Source organism: Rhynchophorus ferrugineus, unplaced genomic scaffold, assembly GCF_030347505.1.
Source record: "Rhynchophorus ferrugineus isolate W39M unplaced genomic scaffold, kcgeb_rfMv2 rfM9, whole genome shotgun sequence".
Lineage (NCBI taxonomy): Eukaryota > Metazoa > Arthropoda > Insecta > Coleoptera > Curculionidae > Rhynchophorus > Rhynchophorus ferrugineus.
The window spans coordinates 25224411-25250367 of record NW_027472588.1 but is presented as its reverse complement, the minus strand read 5'-3'; the positions used below and the strand labels follow the sequence as shown (position 1 = coordinate 25250367).

At 32.5% G+C, this 25957-nt stretch overlaps 4 protein-coding genes across 4 annotated transcripts; all 4 read left to right on the top strand.

Annotated features, from left to right (window-relative positions):
• The first annotated feature begins 3314 nt into the window (after window positions 1-3314).
• LOC143202636 (uncharacterized) lies at window positions 3315-3947 on the top strand. Its single transcript, XM_076414292.1, has 3 exons — window positions 3315-3478; window positions 3543-3619; window positions 3677-3947. The coding sequence occupies exons 1-3, from the start codon at window positions 3360-3362 to the stop codon at window positions 3880-3882; spliced, it is 402 nt and encodes a 133-aa protein (XP_076270407.1). The 5' UTR covers window positions 3315-3359; the 3' UTR covers window positions 3883-3947.
• A 4574-nt stretch (window positions 3948-8521) lies between these two features.
• Window positions 8522-9141, top strand: LOC143202635 (uncharacterized). The gene is made up of 3 exons (XM_076414291.1): window positions 8522-8679; window positions 8738-8814; window positions 8868-9141. The coding sequence occupies exons 1-3, from the start codon at window positions 8561-8563 to the stop codon at window positions 9071-9073; spliced, it is 402 nt and encodes a 133-aa protein (XP_076270406.1). The 5' UTR covers window positions 8522-8560; the 3' UTR covers window positions 9074-9141.
• Window positions 9142-12507: 3366 nt separating this feature from the next.
• LOC143202634 (uncharacterized) lies at window positions 12508-13137 on the top strand. The gene is made up of 3 exons (XM_076414290.1): window positions 12508-12671; window positions 12735-12811; window positions 12867-13137. Exons 1-3 carry the CDS (start codon window positions 12550-12552, stop codon window positions 13070-13072), a joined length of 405 nt encoding a protein of 134 aa, XP_076270405.1. The 5' UTR covers window positions 12508-12549; the 3' UTR covers window positions 13073-13137.
• A 5944-nt stretch (window positions 13138-19081) lies between these two features.
• Window positions 19082-19692, top strand: LOC143203192 (uncharacterized). Its single transcript, XM_076415326.1, has 3 exons — window positions 19082-19226; window positions 19283-19359; window positions 19419-19692. The coding sequence occupies exons 1-3, from the start codon at window positions 19108-19110 to the stop codon at window positions 19622-19624; spliced, it is 402 nt and encodes a 133-aa protein (XP_076271441.1). The 5' UTR covers window positions 19082-19107; the 3' UTR covers window positions 19625-19692.
• The last annotated feature ends 6265 nt before the right edge of the window (window positions 19693-25957 follow it).

Below are 25957 nucleotides of genomic sequence, written 5' to 3'. Positions count from 1 at the left end.
CATACTTTTTATTATGAAATTCGGCTTTAAGTTGTCTCTTAAAGATTTATAATTTTTATATCTGATATATTTAAAGTATATTTTGCGCATAATGTAATGTGAAATTTGGCACAGTTAAAGTAACAGTATGGAATAGAAGTATAGAAAACTAAAATATATATAGTAAAAGTAAAAATAGAATAGATTTTATAAGCCATTTTATTCACTTTTCCTAAATAACATTTTCTTTCATACAAACCTTCTCCTGATAATTATAAACAACAACAAATGTGCAGCCGTTGTGCCTTGACGCAGATAATGGATAGTATGATATATAGACAAATATGTGTTTACAATTATTGGTAGCTATTGGCTAATTATTGTTAGTTATTTAACATGTCGTCCAGGCTATATCTCTGAAGCAATGAAGTTGTTCCAAAAAAATATTATAGACTCAGTCACTATTTCTTTATATAAATTATATATAGCAGAAATATTTCTGGTATAAAGGTCATATAAAGGCCTTTAGCAAATGATGAAAGAATTTAATGAAGAACACAATTTGTACTTTTTTTTATTATTGTCCATATAATAGATTAATAAAAGTTAAAAATATTACTGACAAACGGTTTAATCAAAAAATAAGTACAAATGGAAAGGTAATAGATATCGCAAAGAATTGGGGAAAACAATATAAAAAAAAGCTCAAGTAAAAGCTCGCAGCCAACAAAGTGTGTATATATATATATATATATATATATATATATATATATATATATATATATATATATATATATATATATATATATATATATATATATACTACGGTATAGTACCATACGGTATGCTCATAGCCAGTGCAATGGACAAAGTATTAGATTAGAGAAAAAGTAATTTCAAGTTTCCCTAACAGTTTAAAGTCGTATATTGTTTGTAATAATTGTTCAATTAAGCTATACTATAACGAATTTAGGATATTTCAAAGAGCAAAGAAACGCCATGCCATCAGTCAAACCTTTTAGCGTCTCGAAAATATCTTTAATAGTACTGATATTCAATGAAACAATGTTATAATACATTTGAAATATAATCGTCCATAGATGTAACATTATAGGTACAAAGTCAACCATTTAACTATTATGTGTTAAAAATTGAGAATGCAGAAGGCTATTTTCGTCATAATTTGTTTATGTACTTCCAAGAAGGGAAAATACACGACTAGTCAGAATTCAGTCAGTTTTCTTTCAGAAAATTTTGATTTTAAAGACACCTACCTAATGGATCAGTTGTTGAAATATTCGATGGAATTATTCGACATCGATCATAAAAGAGTTTTAAACCATTTACATTAAACTGTGTACCAAAAGAAGCTTGATGCTTATATTAAACTTACTAAAATATTATCTGGCGATAAAAAAGTGATGCCCGAAGAAATTTCACAAACAAAATGAAGTGCTGAGTGCTCGGACATGACCAAGCTATCAATTCCACCCGCTACTATAAACAACTATTGCAAATGAATCAGGTAGTTAAAAAAGCAGCCAGAATTTATCAATAGGAAAGCCGTTATCTTGCATGACAATAACACCAAACATGACAATAACACAACTGACATTTTAGCAACTTGACAAAAATGTTTAACGAATACCTCCCTCCTGGAGAAAAGACCACAGAGATGGACGTGGCCGTTGTCTCGTATGGACAATAGTTATTGTAAAATTATGTTTGAGTATCGTCTGTACCTTCGTTTGCCGGTATGTCTTTTCAAAGTAGTCGAAATGGAATTATACTGTTTTACTTAATTACACTGTTTCTGCGAAAATTTCCATGGCATCACTAGATGAGATGATTTCCAAGTTTTAGTAACTTCCGATTCCAATAGTCCACAGCTAACAAAACTGAGCTACTACAGTCTGCCTTTGGCGACCATTCAGCCTGAACTGCAAGATTCTATTTAAATTCTAGTAAGCTATGTAAATTCGTAGCAACTTCAGTCTGCCTTTGGCAACCTTATACCTTAAACCATGATGCATGTGCCTGGAGTCCATAGATTAGGGGCGTTTGCCAAAGCTTGAATATTTCTTATTTGGAATAATTGGCTAGCGGTGTGTGCTGTGATAGTTTTGCATAACTACATAAAAAAATGCTTCGAGTAACCGCGAAACAATTGCCAACCCAATGTGAACATGTTTTCTTTTCTTGATAATTAATTTAATTTCGGAATGAATTCAAAAGGGAACAGCCATACGATCTCGCCGGAATCTTAGCGACTGCACCAGATATGATATGTGAGGTGTTTAAAACATAAAAACCGATAATTTGCTTGAAAATATTATTTAATTTAATGGAAAGAAGAAGCGACTTGTTGAATGGAGATACAAAGGGTTCTTATCTATTAGAAAACAGACCCTCTGTCTCACGTGTTCGATACTCAGCTAGGTTTTTTAAGCACATAGATACAGTATATACATATATTTATCATATATGGTCCGCTTACTTCAAAACTTTGCTAATGGTATAAAGTTAATTTCAAACACGGCGTTTGAAAACATTTTTTCAGATTTTCAGAGAGATTTTTAACCTAACAATAATTTAATATAAAACATAATTAATTTAATGAGTTATAGTCGAATTTTTAAAAATTCGTGATTAATACTAATTATAAAATTCGATATTCTTGGGATACTTCTTTAACCTATTACAAAATGTCTACTTAATTTGAGTAAAATTCTTGAGTAATAAAAACTAATTAGAAATTCTAATTAGAAGTAATAACTAATTAGAAAGATAGAATGTTTGCGGAATGATATAACTAAAATTATTTAATAAAAAATTGCTTTAAACAAAAGCCTATATATCCAGCCCCTTAAGACTATCCAGCCCCTTAAGAAATATCGAGATTTTTAGGTCTGAGACTATTTTGTTGATAAAAAATTCTAGTAAAATATCGTATAGACTTATTTAATGTTAATAACCTTTTATTAATTATTTTCTTATATACGAACGTCTATTTTAATATTTAGTTCTCCGTAGTACTAAAAATAAAAACTCATAATATTATTACACATTTTGCATAATTTTTAGTAGTTATTTATCACACGTTATTGTTTATGTGAAGACTATTTATATAAACTCAGTGTTGTGTTGATATACTGAATTATTCGGAATTAAATTATCCACAGACCTTGGCCATTTATTTACCAAACAATAAATACTTGTAATTCACATTATCAATGTACTCACATTGGTTTAATGTGTTTCTAGAATTTTTGTCGAGGTACTTTACCGCTATTATATTATTAACTATAAAAACCAACGCACAAATGTCTGTACCATATTCTACTCTGTAGCTGACAGACAGATCAATACCAAATAACATTATGAAGGTACTAATTGTAATATCTACAATTTTAGCTATTTCGGTCGCAGTTCCTATTTTGGTACAAAATGAAGACGGCGACTTGTTTGAATTAACACCGGTGATAAGTCGCGAGAGAAGGTAATACTAATTTTATATTAATAAATGACTTAACAAATCAATATATAATTTAATTTCTCCCTAGACAAGCTCAGCTATTTGGTGGTGGAGGCTTTCAACATCGTAACGGCGGAGGAACCATCGGAATCCAAAACCCTAATGGTATGAATACGAATATTTTTTTCCAAAGCAAGATAAAATTAAATAATCGTGATATAGGTTCCGGTGGACAATTTAGTTATGGTCATCAAAAAGGTATCGGACAAAGTTTTGGCGCTGACGTTATGGTACCTGTTTGGTCAAAAAAGAGTAAATATGGCGAGACTACCTTAAATGTTGGAGGTGGAGCGGATTATTGGAAGGGACTTGGAGGGAACCAATTCACGGACAAGCGAGTGGGTGCCGTTTTGAATCATAGATTTTAAATTCTGATTCCCCAAATGTATTTGAGAATTTCTATTTAAATTTTAATTAAATTATTATTTTTATATATTCAGCGTTTTATTTAACATGTGTTTCTCAGTTCATGTGGTCTCTCAGATTTACAAAAATTGTCCAAATATTAAAAATTAAGTATAATTCTTTTGATTTTAATATTTTATTGAATCAAGTATATACGAAAAGTCAACATTTTCATGATAATTTTTCATACATGTGAATGAACGTCATTGAGGAAAATTATTCAAGTTCATCAGTACACCGTTGTAGCCGGTCTAGATATTTGACTTCAAAACAACCATATAAAAATTTCCTCGACCAGGTGTGCCTTATGCAGTTATTTTATTATGGATGGCCCTTATGTCATGTGGGCGCCGTTTTATTGAGACTACATGTCATCAGCATCAATAATATCTAGCTTAGACAGGAAAAACTCGGTTTTCACGTAGCAATATCGACCGCTATCGACAGCAATTGCTTGCACTAAACTTGTTTTAGAAAAAATAATATGCCGTAATACTTCCAACCTAAACTATTACCTACAATATGACTTATTGTGGACAAATCTAGATGGATTATCCAAACTCCAAATGCCAAAATTTTCTAATTAATAGTTTCATTCATCATAAAAATTAGTATCATCATTAGGACTTGAAAAATACATATCGCTTTGTTCATACTTATATTTTAATAAATCCGTCAGCAAACTCGTTTTACTGTAGAAGTTTGTTAAGCTTGACTTCTTGTGTTAATTGAATTTTGTATGTACTGATAAGTAGATTTTTAGCATCCATACTCTCTAATTATCGTAACGATTCTAATGTTTGCTCAGAGCACTGACTATTTGGCTATCAACTCATTACGCACTGAGTCTATATTAATATTTATCATCTTCCAGTGTTTTAATTACTTTCATCACAGATGACGGAATAAATATATAATCTCCAAGTGGCATATGCTAGTGCAGTAAGAAGTTTAGGAATGAAATTGGAAAAATAATGTAATAAATAGCAAAAAGTTCTGGATATTAAATTTAGAAGAACATAGTACTGTTGTATAATCAAATCATCAAACTAAATAGACACTCATAATGCAGCGGCTTTAGCACAAAGAACTGCAGTTAATGATCTATGATGTACAAGAAACAGACATCTCCATGAATACATGAAAACGAGCATTATTGCTCACAGCGTTACGAACAGTACGAACTACATTCTTCACGAATGGCAATAAGAAAAATGCTTATCTAGGGCAATAGCAAATTTTAATAATTTGGTTGCGATATTATATCATACAATACGTGCAATAAATGGTACAAGCGATTCAAAAGCAGTAACATAAATTTTTAATTTAATTTTGTTTAGCAACGCATCGAAAAGAGAAACAAACATAATGTAAACAACATTTATTTCTAAACTAGAAATCATCATTTCCACCAAATTTGAAAAAAGTCACAAACAAGAAAGAAACACGCCACTATCCAAGACAATTTAGTCCAACGAATGAAAACATAACTTTCACTGATTATCGAGTAAAAATTAAGATCATATTTAAGCAGATATGTGTAATGGCTAAGGGATTAACTGATCACTGATCAACTGATCACGCACTGGTCAAAGTTCCTGCTTTTTCATTATATGCGATGTTGCTGTCAATCTTGCTATATACCTAATGAAACCTCTCCAAAACCAAACAAACATCAATTCATATCAGTATTGCCAGTATTGGTTACCCGAACCAATCCGGAGAACATTTATTTTAACATTGATTAGTCTCCCTTTATATCAAGATTTCCATCAATGAAACTTACTTGAATCAGCCGCTATTGAGTGACATCCAAACGGAAGGACAAAAACGAAAGACAAGAAACAGGTAATTTAAAGAGGTCCTATCTGTACATCTGGTAAGGCCTAAGGAGTATGCATCATTATGAATTCATGGAAGCTGATTCATAGAATTGTTTAACGTTACCGAATTCATTAAAGGAAGTTGGACGAAAAAATTGGAAAAGAATAAGTCATGCTGAATAACAAGGTTGCAAGGTATTGCGAACGCTGATATTCATGATCTAAAACATTGAAACCTATAAATATTTTACACGACAACAATAGCTCTTAATGAACAAAAAAATTACTGAACAAGTAGTTATTTATACAGTAGGTGGCCAAATTATTAGGGAAAGTACTGGGATATAGGTAACTTCTAGTTTATTATATTTGTTTGAATATTGTTTTTAAAGGATTATTTAATCTAAAATAGATACTGGTATCATTAATATTGTTTTCGTGCTATAGTATCACAGTATGAGCGCGTCATTTCTCAATTGTGTAACGTTTCTTTTCATTCAGTCCTTGTCCGTTAAAACGCGCACTTTGCAGTGTTGTTGTTATATTGCCTAGGTATTAACCGATTCTTGTGTCTAAAATAATCAAAAGATCAATAATAACCATATAATAATACTTTTTCTGTTTGGTCTACGAATTTATATATTATTAATAGTTTGATGCGACTGCTTTAAGTTTTCAGCTTTACAGGATAAATAAGGTTTTGGACACGTTTCCAAGAAAATGGAGGCAGATACAAACGCTGTTACTACACTCCACATATTTCCAGAGAGAGATAGCAGTTATATCCGGAGTATCAAAGTCTGCCGTCAATCGATCTAAAATTAAAACTGGTAACAAATGTCCCTTGACGCAAATCGTATTGGCAAACCAGAAAAAAATCACTATACCTCATACCGATCGCAAAATCAGAAACGTCTACCTCGAAATTCGTAAAATGAACGTTGATTATTTGACTATGATAATAAACTACGAGGGTGTGAAGATTTTGAAGAGGACAATGAAAACAGATGAATCTACTTGGACGGCGGCCTTCCAAAAAAAAAAACACGGCAAACCCACAGCATGAAAAGGACATGAATCTAGTGACTAAGAATAACTCTTTTGAATTATACAATTTGTCAATAATGTTTTGTAGCATTCATTCTATTGAATTACAGGTGTGTTTCTCCGATAAATCAACCCTCCAAATTTTGATTGACAAAAAGTTCTTCTGCAAGACGACGCACTGGTGAACAATTTCACGCCGATTGGCTTGCAGAGAGGGTTAAACACCCGGTCAATATCATGGTGTGATCTGTTATCTCAGCCAAAGGCATGGGACGCCTATACATTGAAGAAGGTATAATGAAACAAGACCAATAAAAGCGAGTACTAGAAACCCGGTTACCACCAAAGATCAATTAATGGTTCCCAGACGATGACAACTACATTTTCATGCATGTTTTGCCTAGTGTCATTAAGCCAGAAAAATTACTGTATATTTGGCGAAAACAATGACTTTGATTTGCTTTATCCAGAAAATTCACCAGACATGAATTCCATGGAAAGTATGTGAGAACTCACCAAACATGCGATTACAAAAGAAGTGTCTACCACCAAGCAGTAGTTAAATGAAACTCTAGTTAGAGAATGCCATCACAACTCTAAACGCCAGGAAGATGCGAAAACATGTATTGAGACCACGCCCCGACACATAGAAGCTCACATTGCAACAAAGGCATCACTAAATATTAAAATTAATTTTATTATTTTTTAATAATACTAAAATTATTAAAACAAAGATTATAAAACTATTTTGTATATTTTTTTGGAGTTTTTATGATCCTAGCAGATTTTAAATACAATAAAAATATATGAGAACTGAATTCATCATTTGTTGCAGAAATCTTATTAAACTAGTTCTGTTAAGTAAAAGTGTCAACATTAAATCATCGAGAAGAGTCAAAAACATTATTTGACTCTGATTTTCTAGTATTCTTAGCTTAATTAGATTTTTAATAATTAGGTTAACACAATTTGAATAAATCAATAAATCCTAAAGTTCATCTCTTATTTTCACACGTGCTACTTAACTAAGTGAATGATTTAATAAAAAGATGACAAATAAGGATAATTTTTCACATGTGATCTCGACGAAGTTTCAGCAAATCCACAGATGTCAGCTGTTTTGGTATCTAAACAGAAAATCATATTATATAATATAGCAACAATGGATTGTCCCATCTAGTAGAGATAATTCTTTAGTATCTAATTGAACCCTTCAGTTACAGTACCGCTATATAGTATTCTCCTTGAACAATAGATGTAGCGATGTGAAGAAGAAATAAAAAATCTTCAGTCCAATTCATAACCTTGTTAATATGATACTATTCCCAAAATGCTGGCTGAACACTATTAAAATATGAACTGCGAGAATTTTCATTAATTGTAACCTGATCTAATAAATAATGTTTCTATATTAAACTTATCGCATTTTTATATAATCTCCAAAATATATATAATATTTTATTTATAATATAATTACTTGTATTAAAAATATTTATATTAAATAAATGAATGATGTTAAAATCATCAAGAAAATAATAAACACTGGCTTTGATTATTTAGATAACAGTTTGGCAAACGATTAATAGTGGTAATTCACATATGTCTTGGAAATGGCGTATTATCATTTTAAATGCAATAGCCCAACGAATTTTAAGAATTTCTTTAGGTAAATTACCGCTCTTATCATTATATCGGCTATAAGAGCAATCACCGAAGCCTCAGAATTGTATTCTAATTTGTACTGATACACAGTTGAATATTAAATATCAATATGAAGGTACTCATTGTTTTATCTGCTATATTGGCCATTTCATTCGCTGTTCCTATTTTGGTTCAAAATGAAGAAGGTCAAATATTTGAACTAACACCAGTTTTGTCCCGTGAAAGAAGGTAAAATTCAATATAAATAAATGTTTCAATCACTTTAATCCTAATTTTTTTTCATCAGAGAAGCCCAACTTTTTGGAGGAGGTGGATTTCACCATCGTAATGGAGGAGGTACTATTGGAATTCAAAATCCTAACGGTAAGAATATGACCTTTAATTGTAGCAAGTGTAATTAAGGATTGTCGATTTAGGATCTGGGGGGCAATTTAGTTACGGCCATCAAAAAGGAGTTGGGCAAAGCTTTGGTGTTGACGCTATGGTACCTGTTTGGTCCAAAAAGAGCAAATATGGCGAAACAACTTTGAACGTAGGAGGTGGAGCGGATTATTGGAAGGGACTTGGAGGTAACCAATTCATGGACAAACGAGTTGGCGCCGTTTTGAATCATAGATTTTAAGTTCTGATTCCCCAAATGTATTCAAGTATTTTAATTTAGATGTTAATTAAATTATTTTTTCCTAACAACAGAGTTTTAATCAACGAAACCAAACTACAACAATACCATGTTATTTTTATAAAACCTAACGTCTATTAATTTAACTAATAATGATACAATCTATGAGGGTGAGTCAAATATAAACGGTAATTTTGTAACATAAATGTATTGATCAATGGCAAACACATACTAAACATATCACATTTTTCAATGTAGTCACCCCCTCATAAACCAAAGAACACTCAATTAAAAAACTATTTATTTATATGTATCTATGGGAAAGAGGGAAACACAACTTAAATAAATAACTGAAAATATTTAAAGCAAAATCAAACAATTTTAATATGTAATTAGAAATATTTGACACTTGAAAATCTTTGCGGTGTGAAATAAAATAATTACAGGACATTCACAAACAGGATATTGTACCATTATTAAATATTATACCGAAAATATATCTAAATAAAAAATATACCGTTTTTATCAACTTTACAGGTGATGGTCCAGTTTTGAAAAATGCGTAAGATAATTTCTAATATAAAATGAGCAAACTATGTTGAAAACACACAAGGTTTTCGACTATTTTGAAATAAGAAAAATTTTTTTTAACTAGTAACCCAATAATAGAAATTCAACCACCCTCTATTAAGTAAGTTATATTATTATTATAGTTAATTATATTAATTGCCATCATACAAGAATCGAGCAATATAACACTATGAATTTGACATACTTTCGATCACAAACAATGACTTGACTTAACACTGTTATAATTTAATGATTACCACACAGCATGTCAATTGAAAAGTGCCCGGCCTACCATAGTAAAACACTTTTTTAAGCAAAATTTGTTTTTTTTATTCAACATAACTCCCTTCAAGGGTGATACATTAATTAGAGTGACCCTCCAACTTTTCGATACCATTTTTGGGTTTGTCCTTTGCTTCAAAATAAGCCTCAGTTTCGTCGATCACCTCTTCATTCGACGAAAATTTCTTCCCATCGGGCATTTTTTCGAGATCTGAGAACACGAAATAGTAGCTGGGGACCAGATCTGGAGAATATGATGGACGAGGAAGAAATTCGAAGCCCAATTCATGGATTTTTGACACGGTACATTGTTCCGGTGAAGCAGCACTTCCTTTTTCTTCAAATGTGGCCGTCTTTGGGCGATCTCGTCCGTCAAACGGTTCAATAACGCTATATAATAGTCGCTGTTGATGATCCTTCCTTTTCTAAGGTGGTCAATGAAAAATATTCCATGCGCATCCCAAAATAGAGACGCCATAACCTTGCCAGCCGACTGTTGCGTTTTTCCACGATTTGGAGCGGGTTCATCGTGTGCAATCTACTCTATAGGTCTATATAGGATACTACTAGGATAACTATCGATTGGAATTCGGAGTGAAATGATGGAGACATGTTTCGTCCATAGTCACATATCGACGCAAAAACTCGGGTTTATCGCCCTTTATCATCTTCAAACACTGTTCCGAATCATCAAGTCGTCGTTGTTTTTGGTCAAAAGTTAGCTCGCGCGGCACCCACATTGCACAGAGCTTTCTCATGTCCAAATATTCTTGAATGATATGATATACACGTTCAGTTGGTATCTTCAGGGTGTCTGCTATTTCATTCAATTTCAATTTGCGGTCATTCAAAATCATTTTGTTAATTTTTTAAATGTTTTCGTCGGTAACAACCTCTTTTCGGCATCCACTGGGTTAACCTCGTTCGGTGCTCATTTCTCCACGTCTAAACTTAGCATACTGGAGCAGTATCCAGAGACTCGGCATCAAGCCAAGATTTTGCTTCAGCTGTATTTTTTCCCTTCAAAAAGCAATACTTTATCAATAACTTTTAATCCATTTTTTTCACAATCACAAAAGTCGCTTCACTCAAAATGCTATAATTCACAAACTAATGATCCGACAACTGTCTAATTTATACACGCATCTTTTGAGGGTTGGGGCTAACTAAACAATATATGGATTTAATTCTAGTAGAGCCATCATATCTGTCTCTCAGTCCGGGGAATTTTCAATTGACTTGTTTATTGTACATATGGCATAAGTGCAAAATCCGTTAAGGAAAATCACCTCAATCACGCTAGTAAACAGACTGGGTAAGACAGAATATCTTCTAAGATAATTTCTAAGTTGGTCACCAGCCATCGGTAGGATTAATGCCGTGGTTCGGAGTCTACGTTAACGCCCTATGGGATAATCCCTAGTAGGCAAAAAGGAGAATTCAAAACATAATATAGAAAAATTAAGTAAAAATTATTGTAAATTATAATACTAAATAGAAATCATTATTTCTTCAATATATTTAATTGATCTGAATTTAATACAATCACAAATAGTTTAGCTAGATGAAAAATCCATACAGATTCATATATTATGCTATTATACACCGTTCTATGAAGTTCTTAAACATCCTTTTATTAATAGTAAAATTAAAATGTTCAAGCTCACATCAGGTAAGATGCTAAAAAATATTTACAACATTTTGTTAATCATTTTCCCAATGTGTATGAGTATGTCTGAGAAACAAAATAGCCAATAAACGTCATGAAAATGTATGACGTCAGCAATGTTGCCGCAAAAAATTGGACTTTTGGTTTACAACGTTTGCAAGTTTATGATTTCTAAATATTATCACTAAAGTTTTGAAAAGTTTTAAAGCCTTTTGATAACAGAGTCGATCAGTACCAACAGAAATCTTATTTTATATATTGATTCGGTTATCTGCATGTTACAAGGCATCAGACGGAATTTTTTAACACTGATCATGATAGTTCACCTATTACATAGCTCCAAAAACAGTACCAAAACCGATTAATTAAAGTACGGGTTATTTAAAGTTCGTAATAATTTCGATTATTGACAAATAAATATTATGTATAATTGTGCAATGTTGAATATATCTATGTATTAAATATTGAAGTCGTCTTGCAACTCTAAATCCGCTTATTGTTTCCGCTTCATTTACAATTGCTTCAATAGCTTAACATTTTAGATTACAATACCTTGAAATCAAATATAATCCGAATAATGTTTAGAAAATCCTTTGAACAATTTTTAAAACGTCTATCTCCAACGTTCTTAGTTGTAATATAAATATTTACTCAAAGTATGTCTATTTTTAAACCAAATCAAAACAAACAGATAAGTTCTTCTGTTGGCATAAGGATTTTATAACAATATTTTTACACAGGCCTCCATAATTAATTGTCTACTAATGATTCATACTGGTAATTCACATAAGTACTGGAAATACGCCTTATTATCGTAATCCTACCATCCTAATGAGTTTCAAGAATTTTCTTTTGGCGTAAATCACCACAATTATCAGTATTAGCTATAAGAACCAACGCACACATTTCTGAGGCATATTCTACTTTGTAGCTGACACACTGTTCACAACCAAATATCATGATGAAGGTACTAATTGTATTATCTGCCTTTTTGGCCATTTCAGTTGCAGTTCCTATTTTGGTTCAAAACGAAGAAGGTGAAATATTTGAATTAACACCAGTTTTGTCTCGCGAAAGAAGGTATAATTCAATATAATTATATATATGTATATATAAATTTCTTCACCCATAATTTTTGACCAGGGATGCTCAACTATTTGGTGGGGGCGGATTTCATCATCGTAACGGAGGAGGCACTATTGGCATTGAAAATCCTAATGGTAAGAATATTAATATTTTATTCTAGCAAGTATAGTTAACGATTTTTCGATTTAGGATCTGGTGGACAATTTAGTTACGGACACCAAAAAGGCATCGGCCAAAGCTTTGGTGTTGATGCTATGGTACCTGTGTGGTCCAAAAAGAGCAAATATGGTGAAACAACTTTAAACGTTGGAGGAGGAGCGGATTATTGGAAGGGACTTGGAGGAAATCAATTCATGGACAAACGAGTCGGTGCTGTTTTGAATCACAGATTCTAGAATCTGATACCTAATATGTATGCCAGTGCTTTAATTTAGGTGTTAATTAAATTATTATTTCTATATTCGACTGCGTTTTTTTTTAAGAATAAAAATTATAAAAAAAATCATATCTTGAAAAACCTTGGCCCCTAAAAAAGAATATCAATAATATTCATTTATATGGGCATAGAAAATTGCATACTTAATTACAAAAAACTGTTTGAAAATATATTGGGATTAGTTCGAAAAATTTCTGATATAATTTAACACGTAAAATTATTATCAGCTGGTAAATCTTTAATCACAAAGAAATCTTCCTGTTAGTACAAATGATGAAGATCACTTTTAAATAGAAATGGATAAGCAATACTGTAAACAAATAAAACCCTTTAAGTTTTCTAAAATAATAAATATACGTATTCACACATTAGAATTTATAAAAAATAATTAATATATATTAAACAAGACGCTCTCAACGTTGCAAATATATTAAGATCCGTTATTTTAAATGCTAGTTTTAAATACTATAAACAAGCAACAAAAGCTGAATTTATATTTGGATATACTAATTTCTACAAATTCTATTACTCTACAGCCGTATTGGAGCTAGAAACATGTAAATAGCTATTTTCGTTACTACGACAATACATTTGTATTAAAACGAGCTGAAAAAAATTGAGGAATACATTCTAACTAATGTACTTATATGATAGACATCGGAAGCAATATTTCTATAAAATTTCTAATGTAGCAACTAATTTGTATCTAAAAACGTATTCAACTTTCATTAGATAGTATATTTTTCTTTGTACGTTTAGTACTTGTTTCCTTCGTTACTGTCGTTCCATCTCATCATCAATTCGATGTTTGAATTGGTCACGCCGAAAGAGTTAACTAAAGTTATTAAAACTGACATTAAACCCAACAAATCACCTAGCTACAATTTAATAACAGGAGAATTACTGTAAAAACTACCAAGAAACTGAATTATAAATCTCACCCACTTGATCAATATAGCATTTAGATTTAAACATGTCTCAGGAATTTGGAAGATGGCGGAAATTATAATGATCCCAAAACTTGGGAAGTCACCAAACGAAATAAAAGCCTATAGACTTATATCACTGCTGCCAGTAATATCTAAGGTTTTTGAAAAACTCCTGTTGAAAATAATAAAACCGAACATAGAGAAAAAAAACTAATTCCAACATACTAGTTTGGGTTTATTAACAAGCATCCAACAATTGACCAAGTATACAGAATAACAGATGTTATGTTATATCATAATATTTCTGAGTAGTCATAACTTTTAACAACCTGTTATAACTACTATAACAACCTATGTATTTACTAAACTCCTTATAACATAGGACCTATACATGCCGCTATCCTATATTAGTATCAACAAGTTCTCGAAGTATTATCAATTGATCAACAATAAAAATTAATTAATCACAAATTAACTCATCGTGTGCGACTTTAAAAATAATTAGCACATTATCCACTATTAGTTTCCACTATTATCCTGAACGAAAACTACAAGCTAAAAAGTTATCCGAACATAGCTCTTCTGCTCCGCAGGATGATCTTGTCCGGAAATTAAAAAAGAACCTGTTTGTTAATTTAGAATTCAAATTAAATTTTATTTTTAAAAATTGGCTGTGGTTTTTTCACCTCTCCAATTACTATTTCTTAAAATTAATATTCATCAAACCAAGAAACAATAACTGTCTTAGCCAGACATTATTTAACAGAGTTTAGTGAGAATGGCTAGAATAATGGTCCACGAGGTAAATAATCAATCCAATAAAAGTATTGAAGTTTATCTATAAAAAATGAGATAATTTTCCAGCTCCATATTCGTTCTTAAATTCTGCTTCAATTACCCGAACTTATTCAAGAATTTAGTGCAAAAATATAAAAATATATAAACGCCATAATGTAACACTACACATATATTATTTAAAGTTTTAATCGATAACATAATATATTAGATCAGGGTATCTTAAAATACAATATAAATAAGCCTAGGGCTTATTTTAGGCTTATTTTGCTTAATATTTAAATGACCTATGTCCAATGTTCTCACTTGGTATATAATTACTCAAGATAAACAGAGTGTATTTTAAAATACATTTAAACAAACCCAGATAAGTTCTTATGTTGACAAAACAATTTAATTTTGCATAGGCCTTAATAATTAGTTTAGTGCTAATTATTGATAGTGGTAATTCACATAAGTACTGGAAATATGCTTTATTATCATTTTAATCTCAACGCCCTTATGAGTTTTAAGAATTTTTTTGGGGCAAATTACGACTATTATCGTATTGGCTGTAAGAACCAACGTACAAACCACAGAGGCATATTCTGCTCTGTATCTGACACACAGTTCAATATAAAATATGAATATGGAGGCAGTGATTGTATTTTGTGCTTCTATGGCCATGTCATTTGCTGTTCCTATTTTGGTTCAAAATGAAGATAGTGAAATATTTGAATTGACACCAGTGCTGTCTCGTGAAAGAAGGTAAAATTCAATATACATACTTTTCTCAATTAGTTCACTGTTCCTTTTCCTCGCTAGGGAAGCTCAACTTTTCGGCGGAGGAGGATTTCATCATCGTAACGGAGGAGGTACTATAGGCATTCAAAACCCCAATGGTAAGAATATATTAATTTAGTCTAACAAGTATACTTAAATATTGTCGATTTAGGATCCGGTGGAAAATTTAGTTACGGACATCAAAAAGGCATCGGGCAAAGCTTTGGTGTTGACGCTATGGTACCGGTTTGGTCCAAGAAGAGTAAATATGGTGAAACAACTTTGAACGTTGGTGGTGGGGCAGATTATTGGAAAGGACTTGGAGGAAACCAATTCATGGACAAACGAGTCGGCGCCGTTTTTAATCATATATTCTAAAGTCTGATACCGTATATGTATTCAAATACTTTAATTTTAAATTTTCATTAAATTATTTCTGTATATACAAAATAATTTTAATTTACATAAAGAAACCAAAAAACCCTCATTGTTACAAATAAGGCAACGTATTGTATATGTTTAGTATATATATGGAAAAGAATGAACTTGACTATTGCAGATTTGTAGTAAATATATATCAAAGATATTAAGAGAAAATTATTACACATATTTAAAACATGCAATATTTTAAACTATGAGCTATAAATTAGTTAAAGATTTATTTTTAATTTGAATCTTTATTGTGAGAAATCGATACAATGCATTTTATTTAAAGTATCCGTATCCATCCAAAACCGTTATTTTTTTTCTTATTTCAAACCACAAATCAACGAATTCCATCTCGAAAGAACACTGTATCTTTTGATGTTATCTATGAATCTACTCATTCTCTTTACCTTCCTTCTTATGAAAGACTGCTCCTTCAAGTTACCACTTTTCCCAAGTATGTTCTCACCGGTGGTCGAACGCTATCATGCTGAAGATCAATATTGTTGTGATATTGACAATATTCCGGCAGTTTTGCACTCAGTGCTTGGTTCAAATATATCAATTTTAGTCAACAGCGATGGTTTCATTAGGTTTCAGTAGCTCATAATATACCACACCAAGTTGATCCCACCAAATACACCAAGCATTAGGTCGATCTCATAACTTTTTTCTCTTTGGATTGTCATAATGCGGCCACTTTTCATTACCAGTAAGAATACGAATCAAAAAAAATGTCCCGATTTTGCCGCTGAAGCAGCATTTCACATATAGCCAAACGATGGGAGATTATTGTGATACTCTCAACAGTTCTATATATTACCCTTGCATTTTACATGAATTAGCGAGTAGTGGATTCAAATCCTCGTCATTAATTTTTTTTTTCAGTCCAGAGCGTATTTTATTTTCGGATCAAAATCACCACTTTTAAATCGTCGAAGGTAGTATTCACATATTGAAATCGATGGAGCAAGGTTGCTGAAAGCTTCACACAGTATTCGGTGGCCTTATTCTTCAAATTGAAGTAGAAAAGTAAAACTACCGCAAATTCGATTTACTCGGTATAAATTGAGGCATTTTCAACGCACTGAAAGGCTTCAATATGAAATTAGTTACAAATGTACTCAATACTATTTAAAACGAACTAACACCATCTGTTTTAAATCTTTTAAAATTAATTTATAGGCCCAATATTTTATTCTTAGGAAAGTCTTAAAAAGTGACAAATATGTGATCAGAAATAAAAATGAGTGAATTTATTTTTAAAAATATAGAGCCTAGCCATTTTATCGATATATTCGAATTTTTTGCTAAAACTGAATTTAAGAGGCAATATTTACAAATACGATATGGTGCACTATTAAACACTAAAACGCAAGGTCTTCTTATTAACTGCCTTGGAGTATATCCCTACTAAAAACATCATTAACCTCTATTATATGTTCTGATTCGGTAAACTGAGGAATGTTAACAGTATACAAATAAAATCAATTAGAAATATTGATAACATATATATTTTAATATAATATGAATTATAATTTTAATTTAATCTTAAACCAAGTGTACATTGGATATTACAGTTTATGCAACCTAAAAGAAGATTTGGACATATTTAGCATTTTGAAACTGTCAATTGAATATTCTAAATATAATACATTAACACAGTTAAATATTATTGTGATTTTAATTGCTTTTCTACATTCGTTAAGGTTAATTGTGTGAATTGTGTGAATTTGCTAAATTGTGTGAAACTTATGGGGATAAGTTCTTAACTCATGCCTATGTGAGAATTAAAATGTACATTTTCCTTGTCCGAAAATGTGGATGTTAAGGTTAAAGAAGGCCGGCAAGTTGTTGAAGACGTTAAAAAAGTTGGTAAATAATACATTTCCGAATACTCTGTCTTTGAACACATAAGTTAATAAACCAAATTATCATTTATGAAAAAGTTCGTGATCGAAGTCATACTAGTAATAAAAATACACTTGAAACAAGCTATGAAAAAACCCAGACCGGAACTTATCAATTGGAAAGGCACAGTCATGACATCTCTGACTAAGTGATTTAAGTGACTTAGTGACAGCTGGAGCGTGCTCACGAAGCCAAAAAATTCATCAGTGAAATAAAGTGGTATTCTAGTAGATTTAGGTAGATTTTTCAAAATTTAATTTATTTTCAAAGATGTAGCTGTTTTAGTCACGCGGAATCTAAAAACGAAATTTTAAACTCCTTTTCCTTGAAGCTACTTTTCCGAAACGGTTGATATGATATCTGAAATTGAAACACTGAACTGACTTTAAATTTGGTATGAGTACAAAACTATTGTACAAAATAAAAGTGTCATAATATTTGGATTTTTACTATTTTTAAAAAGTAACTTGAAAAAATACATAAAATGCTTGCTTCTAGACTAGAATACCCTCGAAGCCTATAAGTTACTTAGATAGAACATATTTAGCACCTTTAAATTTTTCGACCAGTGATCACAATCAAAAAGATGTAACCGTCGTAGGGTCATTTTTCGTCACATTTCCTCAAATTTATTGAACAATATAATAGAATTAGTCATCAATAAATCATTACAAATCGCTTATTCAAAATATTGACTTCATTAACTTAGGTACCATTAGATACCACCCAATAACATATGTTAATAATTTGGATTGGGTATTTTAAAGCCTATAATAATAATTCTGATGTGTTAAAATCTGTTTTTTAATAGGTTCTTTTCTTAATTTCCAAACGATATCGTTGTTACTTGTAGTAAAATTATTTACAATACTATAAATACACATTAAAAATAAATTTCAAACAGCATCAGATAAGTTATTATGTTGACATTACAGTTTTATTTTTGTATAAGCCTCAGTAATTAGTTTACTAAGTGATTAATACTGGTGATTCACAAGAGTACTGGAAATATGCCCCATTATCGCTTCAATCTCAACGTCCTAATAAGTTTCTGGAATTTTCTTTCGGGGTAAATTACCACTATTATCGTATTAAGTATAAAAACCAACGCACAAATATCTGAAGCATATTCTAAGTGTAGCTGACATACAGTACAATACCAAATATCAATATGAAAGTACTGATCGTATTATCCGCTATTTTGGCCATTTCATTCGCTGTTCCAATTTTGGTTCAAAATGAAGAAGGTCAAATACTTGAATTAACACCAGTCTTGTCTCGTGAAAGAAGGTAAAATCCAATTTATTTAAATTTATCAATATCGTCATGGTTCGTTTTTTCATTAGAGAAGCCCAATTGTTCGGTGGAGGTGGATTTAATCATCGCAATGGAGGAGGCACCATTGGAATCAGAAACCCTAATGGTAAGAACATGAAGGATTTCTATTTCTATTCAATGTAATATTACACGGTCTATATTTAGGTTCAGGTGGACAGTTTAGTTACGGTCATCAAAAGGGTATCGGACAGAGTTTTAGCGCGGACGCTATGGTACCAGTGTGGTCCAAAAAGAGCAAATATGGCGAATCGACTCTAAATGTTGGAGGTGGAGCTAGTTATTGGAAAGGACTTGGAGGAAACCAATTCACGGACAAACGAGTCGGAATTAATTTTAACCATCGATTTTAACTGTGATATACCTACAGTGTTATCTTACTGTAATTTAAGTATTAATAAAATTATTATTTTATAATATATTAATTTGTTTTATGGAACAAATGGGTGCCATGAATTCTGTATTTACATGAACAGAAACTTATCACTCTAGGCTCAAAAATCTAGATTTAAATAATCAAAAATATATAATTAAATATTACGAGAACAATTAAAAGAAATATTTTCATTATTAAGAAATGTATCTTGGTGGAATTATCATCTTGGAATGGAAAGCAGATAAACTTTAATTGACGATATCTGAAAGAATATAATTTAAAATAATCAAAAATAATCTAATATACTTGCAGATCCTAGAAGAAAGCTTAAAAACTAAATAATAATTATCTGTTATAAAATGCTATTTGAGAGACATTTATTATTTTAATTAATATTATTTATATATCAAATATGTTTCTGATCTTATATTGAATATACTGCGAAGGCAAGTAGCATAGTATTTTTAAATTAGTTCTTTTACTGTACTATGGGTTAAAAATATTAATTTTATATCTTGTGATCGAATTTAGAATGTATTTGTGATTGTAATTGTAAAGGTCTTTATAGGTAAAGTAGAAAATCCGACAAGGAACAACCATCCTAATCGCGTCTGTAACCAGGCCGGGTGAATTGCTTACTGGCAAGTCTGTAGATTTAATACCGAGGACCGTGGTTCAGTTCCCATGTTAAACCGTAGGTATAGATCAGATAAACTATGGTTGATAAAAAGGAGACTTTAAATATACGAAAAAATTAATACTTCAATCAAATCACGAATGCTAAGAGATTTTTTCACATTCATGTTCATGTTGGGAAAATGCAGGCGAACCTTAGGAACTAATATTGTGGGAACATCTTATATCAACATCAAAAATGAGACATTAATATTTATGTAAATAGTGAATACAATACACATCATGCCACGTAAATTGAGGGACAGAAAATAAAATCCTTAATATTTTCATCTTTAGCGAGAACATAATGTGATAGGCATAAATTTTCGAAAGTTAGCCCATATAGTCACAGTTGTTGCTTTTGTGTCTTATTAATAAGCTTTCAAATTTGAGGCGGAGAGCATTTAAACCTGAATAGCATCTTAAATTAATATAATAGCATCCGAAATTATTGGGATGCATGGCAACAATAAATTTTCATCATCTATTACTTCAAAGTTTAGAGCCGTTAAAAGTTAAAAAAAAAGTTGTTAACATTTTAGTATCGTTTTCTACAGGATTTTTGCCCTGTAAATAATCGCAAACGTACGGATCACAATTTATCACAGTTTAATGAAACTACCTTCGATGGAATCAGTGGTTTCGTAATCATGAACAAATAAACAAACTTTCGCTCTTGTATAACAGATAGTCAGCTTATTTAATAACAAGCCTTTTAATTGTAGTAGGACGACGCACTCACAAATCAAGAAACAACAAATTCAAAACATTCTGAAGATCCTAGAACAAAACCTGCTTAAAATTAAGTAATGTATTACAACATTTTACAAATTAAGAGCTTAAAGCTATACTTAATATAGAAAGGTCGGGTAAAATTTGTGTGTTTTGATGTATTAGTTTTACCAATTGGAGTTAATCTGGAGAGGGCATACTGCTTGACGTAGGCTCATTCGGTTTTACGAACTGTTGTTTCCCATGTCGAATTTTACACTCTTCGCCAATGAAAAATAGAAACATAAATTTACTATCATGCCCCGGTGGCATTCGAACCATACATTATTTGAGGAGTAGATGATAAATGCGGCTACATCATCAAGCATGGTATTTTGTCGTTTTGAGAAACCCAGCTAGGTAGAGCTCTTCTCATCCACCCATCCATATCCAGACCGTCCAATAAAACCGCCAATGCGAGCCATAGATTACGTCGAATATATTGCCTATTACAGTTAGTAAAACTATAAAATTTGTTCTAATCTTAAAATGTATTTTGTCTTCCCATTCTATCCTAGTTAAAAAACCATAGAATGATAATAAAATTCGATTTATGTTGGTACTATTGGGCTATATTGCAAAATATCTACAAAGTTCTTCAAAATATTAATGATAATAATAAGAGGTTATAAATAACAAAAGGTGTAAATCAAAAGTCAAACTTGATTTAGTTAGGACATTCTATTTTATTTATAACTTTTCCAAATAATGTAAAATATGTAGTGTAAATAGCACTTCTGGGGATATCTGCTATGACATTTATAACAAGCAGAAATACCTTTAAAGCACAAAAATTAGTGATTATATGTCTTGATGTCAACGTTTTTCTTTACGAAATGTACATAATTCGCATAGATCCCCAAACAGATTTATCTAGGCTTGTAAAACTAATGTAAAACTAGTAAATTGGATGACATATGAGAAACCTTTATTAATTTTTCGGTAATAAAAAAATATTTCGGTTATAAAAATCTGTAAATCATTCAGTTTTTAGTTTTAAGTACACAGTTAATACTTATGGGACTAAAGTATCTAATACATCAAGAAAATGAGTTTACATAAAATCAAATCAAATCTAGCAGAAAAGGCATAAAAATATTAATGGGAGAAAATTAATGTATCTGCTGCAAAAAATAGTACATTACTATTTATGTAAATAGTTAATTTCGAACGAAAGGAGAATCCTGAAAACATGAATTTTCCATATTCAGTCCACATATTCGCAATCCTTCTTTCTGTGCCCTGTTGATAACTTGTTATATGTGAGACGGAAAGCATTTAAACTCGAGTAACATCATTCGAAATCACTGAGATGCACAGCCACAATTAATATTCATCAACAAATTTTACATCAAACCTCATAGCTTAGCTTAATGTGTAGGAGGTTATATGCTTTATTCTACGAGAGTTAAAACAAGCGATCGGTGAATTGTGTGATATTTCAGATTTCAATAGTGCGAAGCGTGAGCACCTATATTGAAACCAGCTGATGAGTAGATTTCCATATCCAACATCACTGAAGCAGTAGGCATATATTTTGGTACAATATTAGGACAAAATTCCGTTGGAAATTATTCAGGCACTCTACGAATTTATTCCCTGAAGAATGGCAGAATATTGTGTATATGTGAGGTGTTCAAATTATTTTGCCTACTCCTTGTAACCTTCAAGTATTAGGATATTATTCAAGAACACTACGGTTATTTTAGCCAGATAAAAAATAGTAGTGAAAGGCAGGAAACACATGTCGTTGTGATAGTTGTGTTGTATGAAAACATTCTTCCAGATCTTCTAAAACTCTTGAAAATCTACATGGAAGTATTTATTTTGAAATACCTTGACGCCAATCTTGTTTCTCACACTCTCTTCTCACTCGCCAATATGTCAGTATCGTGTCGTTGCCGGCACCGACATGTCGGCCGGCAGCAATCGGTCCACTCGTGTCGGCACCGATATGTATTCTGTACAGATGTATTTTTAAGGTTAAATGAGGAAAATTTCTAGCTTTAAATATGATATTGTAACACTAATTGAATTTGTAGAATCAAGGTCTTCTATAGGGGACAATACTTATGAAAATGATAAAAATAAAATACGGTGCCGTGGAGGTGCAGTGTCGGTGCCATGTCGGTGCCGTGCCGTTGCCGTATCGGAGCCGTGCCGGTGATGTGTCGGTATCGCATGCTTCAAGTAACATGCATTGTACTACTTTCCCAAAGTAAAACTTCGGGAAAACTTAAAAATAAAAAAAAACAAAAATGTATTTGTGCATCCTTCAGAAATCACTAAAATCACTAAAAATAAATATATTCTTAGGACGCGAATAATCTGAAAATTTGATATACAGTACATGATAACTGTTGCGACGCATTTATTATGAATGGTTGGGACAGCCATGTAAAATGTAGGTTACGCTAATTGTAGAATTCTTTCGGTTCTAATTTTGGAGGGTCTAATTTATTAGACCTTTTAACTGAAGTTTTTAATATATATGATATGGAAAATAATTATGACCTGATAAAAACATAACGTCCGCAGTATATTGAACGTCTGGTAAATATAGACAGGCGAAAAGATAACAAGTAAATAGAACAGACATGTTCAACAAGGGTGATTCCCATCGGCTCGTTGTCAAGTGTTTAGGATAACGAGGGTTTAAGTACCGAGGCTAGACGAAACGTGTCGGATGTTAGAGCTGGTAGAGGACTCTTTATGGCGCCTAACCATATCAAGAAGACCCGAAATCGTGGAATTTTTGGAAATTCCTTAAGAGTCCGAAACGCACATGTTTTATCACCGTGAGAAGTTCCTAGCTGGAAGAACGTTCCCCACCCAGATATTCTCATTCTATTCTCTCATAATCGGGGTACAGAAAAGGGTTTCTTGAACCACCCTTTTCCTCCACCACCAAGAACCCAAGGGAGGAGCTTCAGCGATTTGGCCGCCAAATATCAGGGAATTAATTCGCCATAAGAACAGACTCCACAAAAGAGCTCGTGTAACCTTAGACCCAGACGTGAAAAGGGAGGCCAACGAGGTATCCAGTCAAGTCCATGAGACAGTCAAAGTCTGGAGAGAGGAGAAATGGAATTCACTGCTCTTCAATCACAGACTTGAAGCGCCCGCAGACATCTGGAGAATCTCAAAAAGTCTAGCGGGGAAAGTCAAAAAAGACATTCCCTTCCTGAAATCTGAACGGTCAGGTAACTTCGCAGTCTCAGACAGCGAAAAAGCCGAGCTCCTGGCCGAATCGTTCGAAAAAACTAATGGAATGCATACCTTTTAAAAAGGGAAGTGGCGCCACTCGAAACAAAAAAGTCATCAGAGAGTCATCTTAAACCCAAAAAGGCACCTGAATACGCTGAAATTTCGGTATTCCAACTCAAAAAGCTCCCACACAAGCAGTTCTCGGAATTAACCAACATAATGAATTCCATCATGCGGCTGCAATACTTAAATTTCGTAAGTAAAATTTGGAAACCTGCAGACATAGTCGTGATTCCGAGAAAAGGAGCAGATTCTTCGCCTTCAGACTACAGGCTCATCAGCCTGCTTAGTTCAATGTCCAAGATTGCTGAAAGAGCGATCCTTTCTGCATTCAACCGGTTCAATGAGCAGAACCATATCATACCAGGTGAACAACACGAGTCCAGAGCCCAAACAGTGTACATCAGACCACTATATTGGCCGCAGAAATTCACTTGGCTATGAAGAAAAAACACAAGCTCTGCGCGGTCTTTTTAGACCTAACAAAAACGACAAAGTTTGGCACGACGGCCTAATACACAAAGCCATCGACATGTTTACGCGAAGACCTGATAATTTTACTGGGTTCCTTTTTGTCGGAGAGACCCTTTCAAGTAAAGATCGGTAATACACTCTCCAGTCCTAAATCAGTCAAAGCAGGAGTCCTCCAAGGTTCCCCATTAGCCCCAGCATTATTCAACCTCTTCAGACATCCCAATAAAGAAAGATGTGGAAACTGCCCAATACGCGGATGACACAACTTTCTTCACCAGTTCTCGTTCTGTAGATGCCGCTCAGAGAAAACTTCAAATTCAATTAAATGCCTCAGGCCAATGGTTAAAGTTCTGGAGGTTGCAAATCAACCCTCAAAAAACCCAGGCAATAATCTTTCACAATCAGAGATACATCCGCGCCTACCAGCTGAGAGTGGAAAAAGTCTCAATCCCGTGGCGACAATAAGCCACATATCTCGGCCTCATCTTTGACCGTAGATTCCTATGGTCATCACAGATCAATAAATCAATCTCCAAAGGCTACGGTGCCGCCATTGTGCTTAACCCTCCATTCTGTAGAAAAAGTAAATTGTCTCCGATGATTAAAGTTTTGCTTTACAAGCTACTTATCAGACCCGTCATGTCATATGGATCTTTTTGGTATCGGTTTATCAGACCGGAACTAGAATAAAAGCTTCAGGTAATGTAAAATAAACTTCTCAGGCAAACTCTGAATGCGCCATGGTTTGTCAGAAATACCCAAATTGATCGGGAAACTGACACACCGGCAATAAGACGGTTCGTTTTTTCCTTATACAAGAAATTCCATGCAACCTCAGCTCTCTCCAACAATTCTCACATCAGATCCCTGTCAGAGGCGTTCCCAATCAGGTAACCCCGAGGACTATCCCCCCAAAATCTGTTCTTCACGCCGCCAAAGGTTCTCATACTGCAAAATAAAGCGCGTTCACGGGCAATCATCTCTTATAAATTGAGTTAGCATCAGCAAGGAAACGATTTCAGCTGGTAAATCAGGCCCAAAAAAACGAGAACATAGTCTTTAATTTGCATGAATACGGAGAAAAAGAGTTGGAACATGAGAAGAATAAACTATTGCTGAGAGA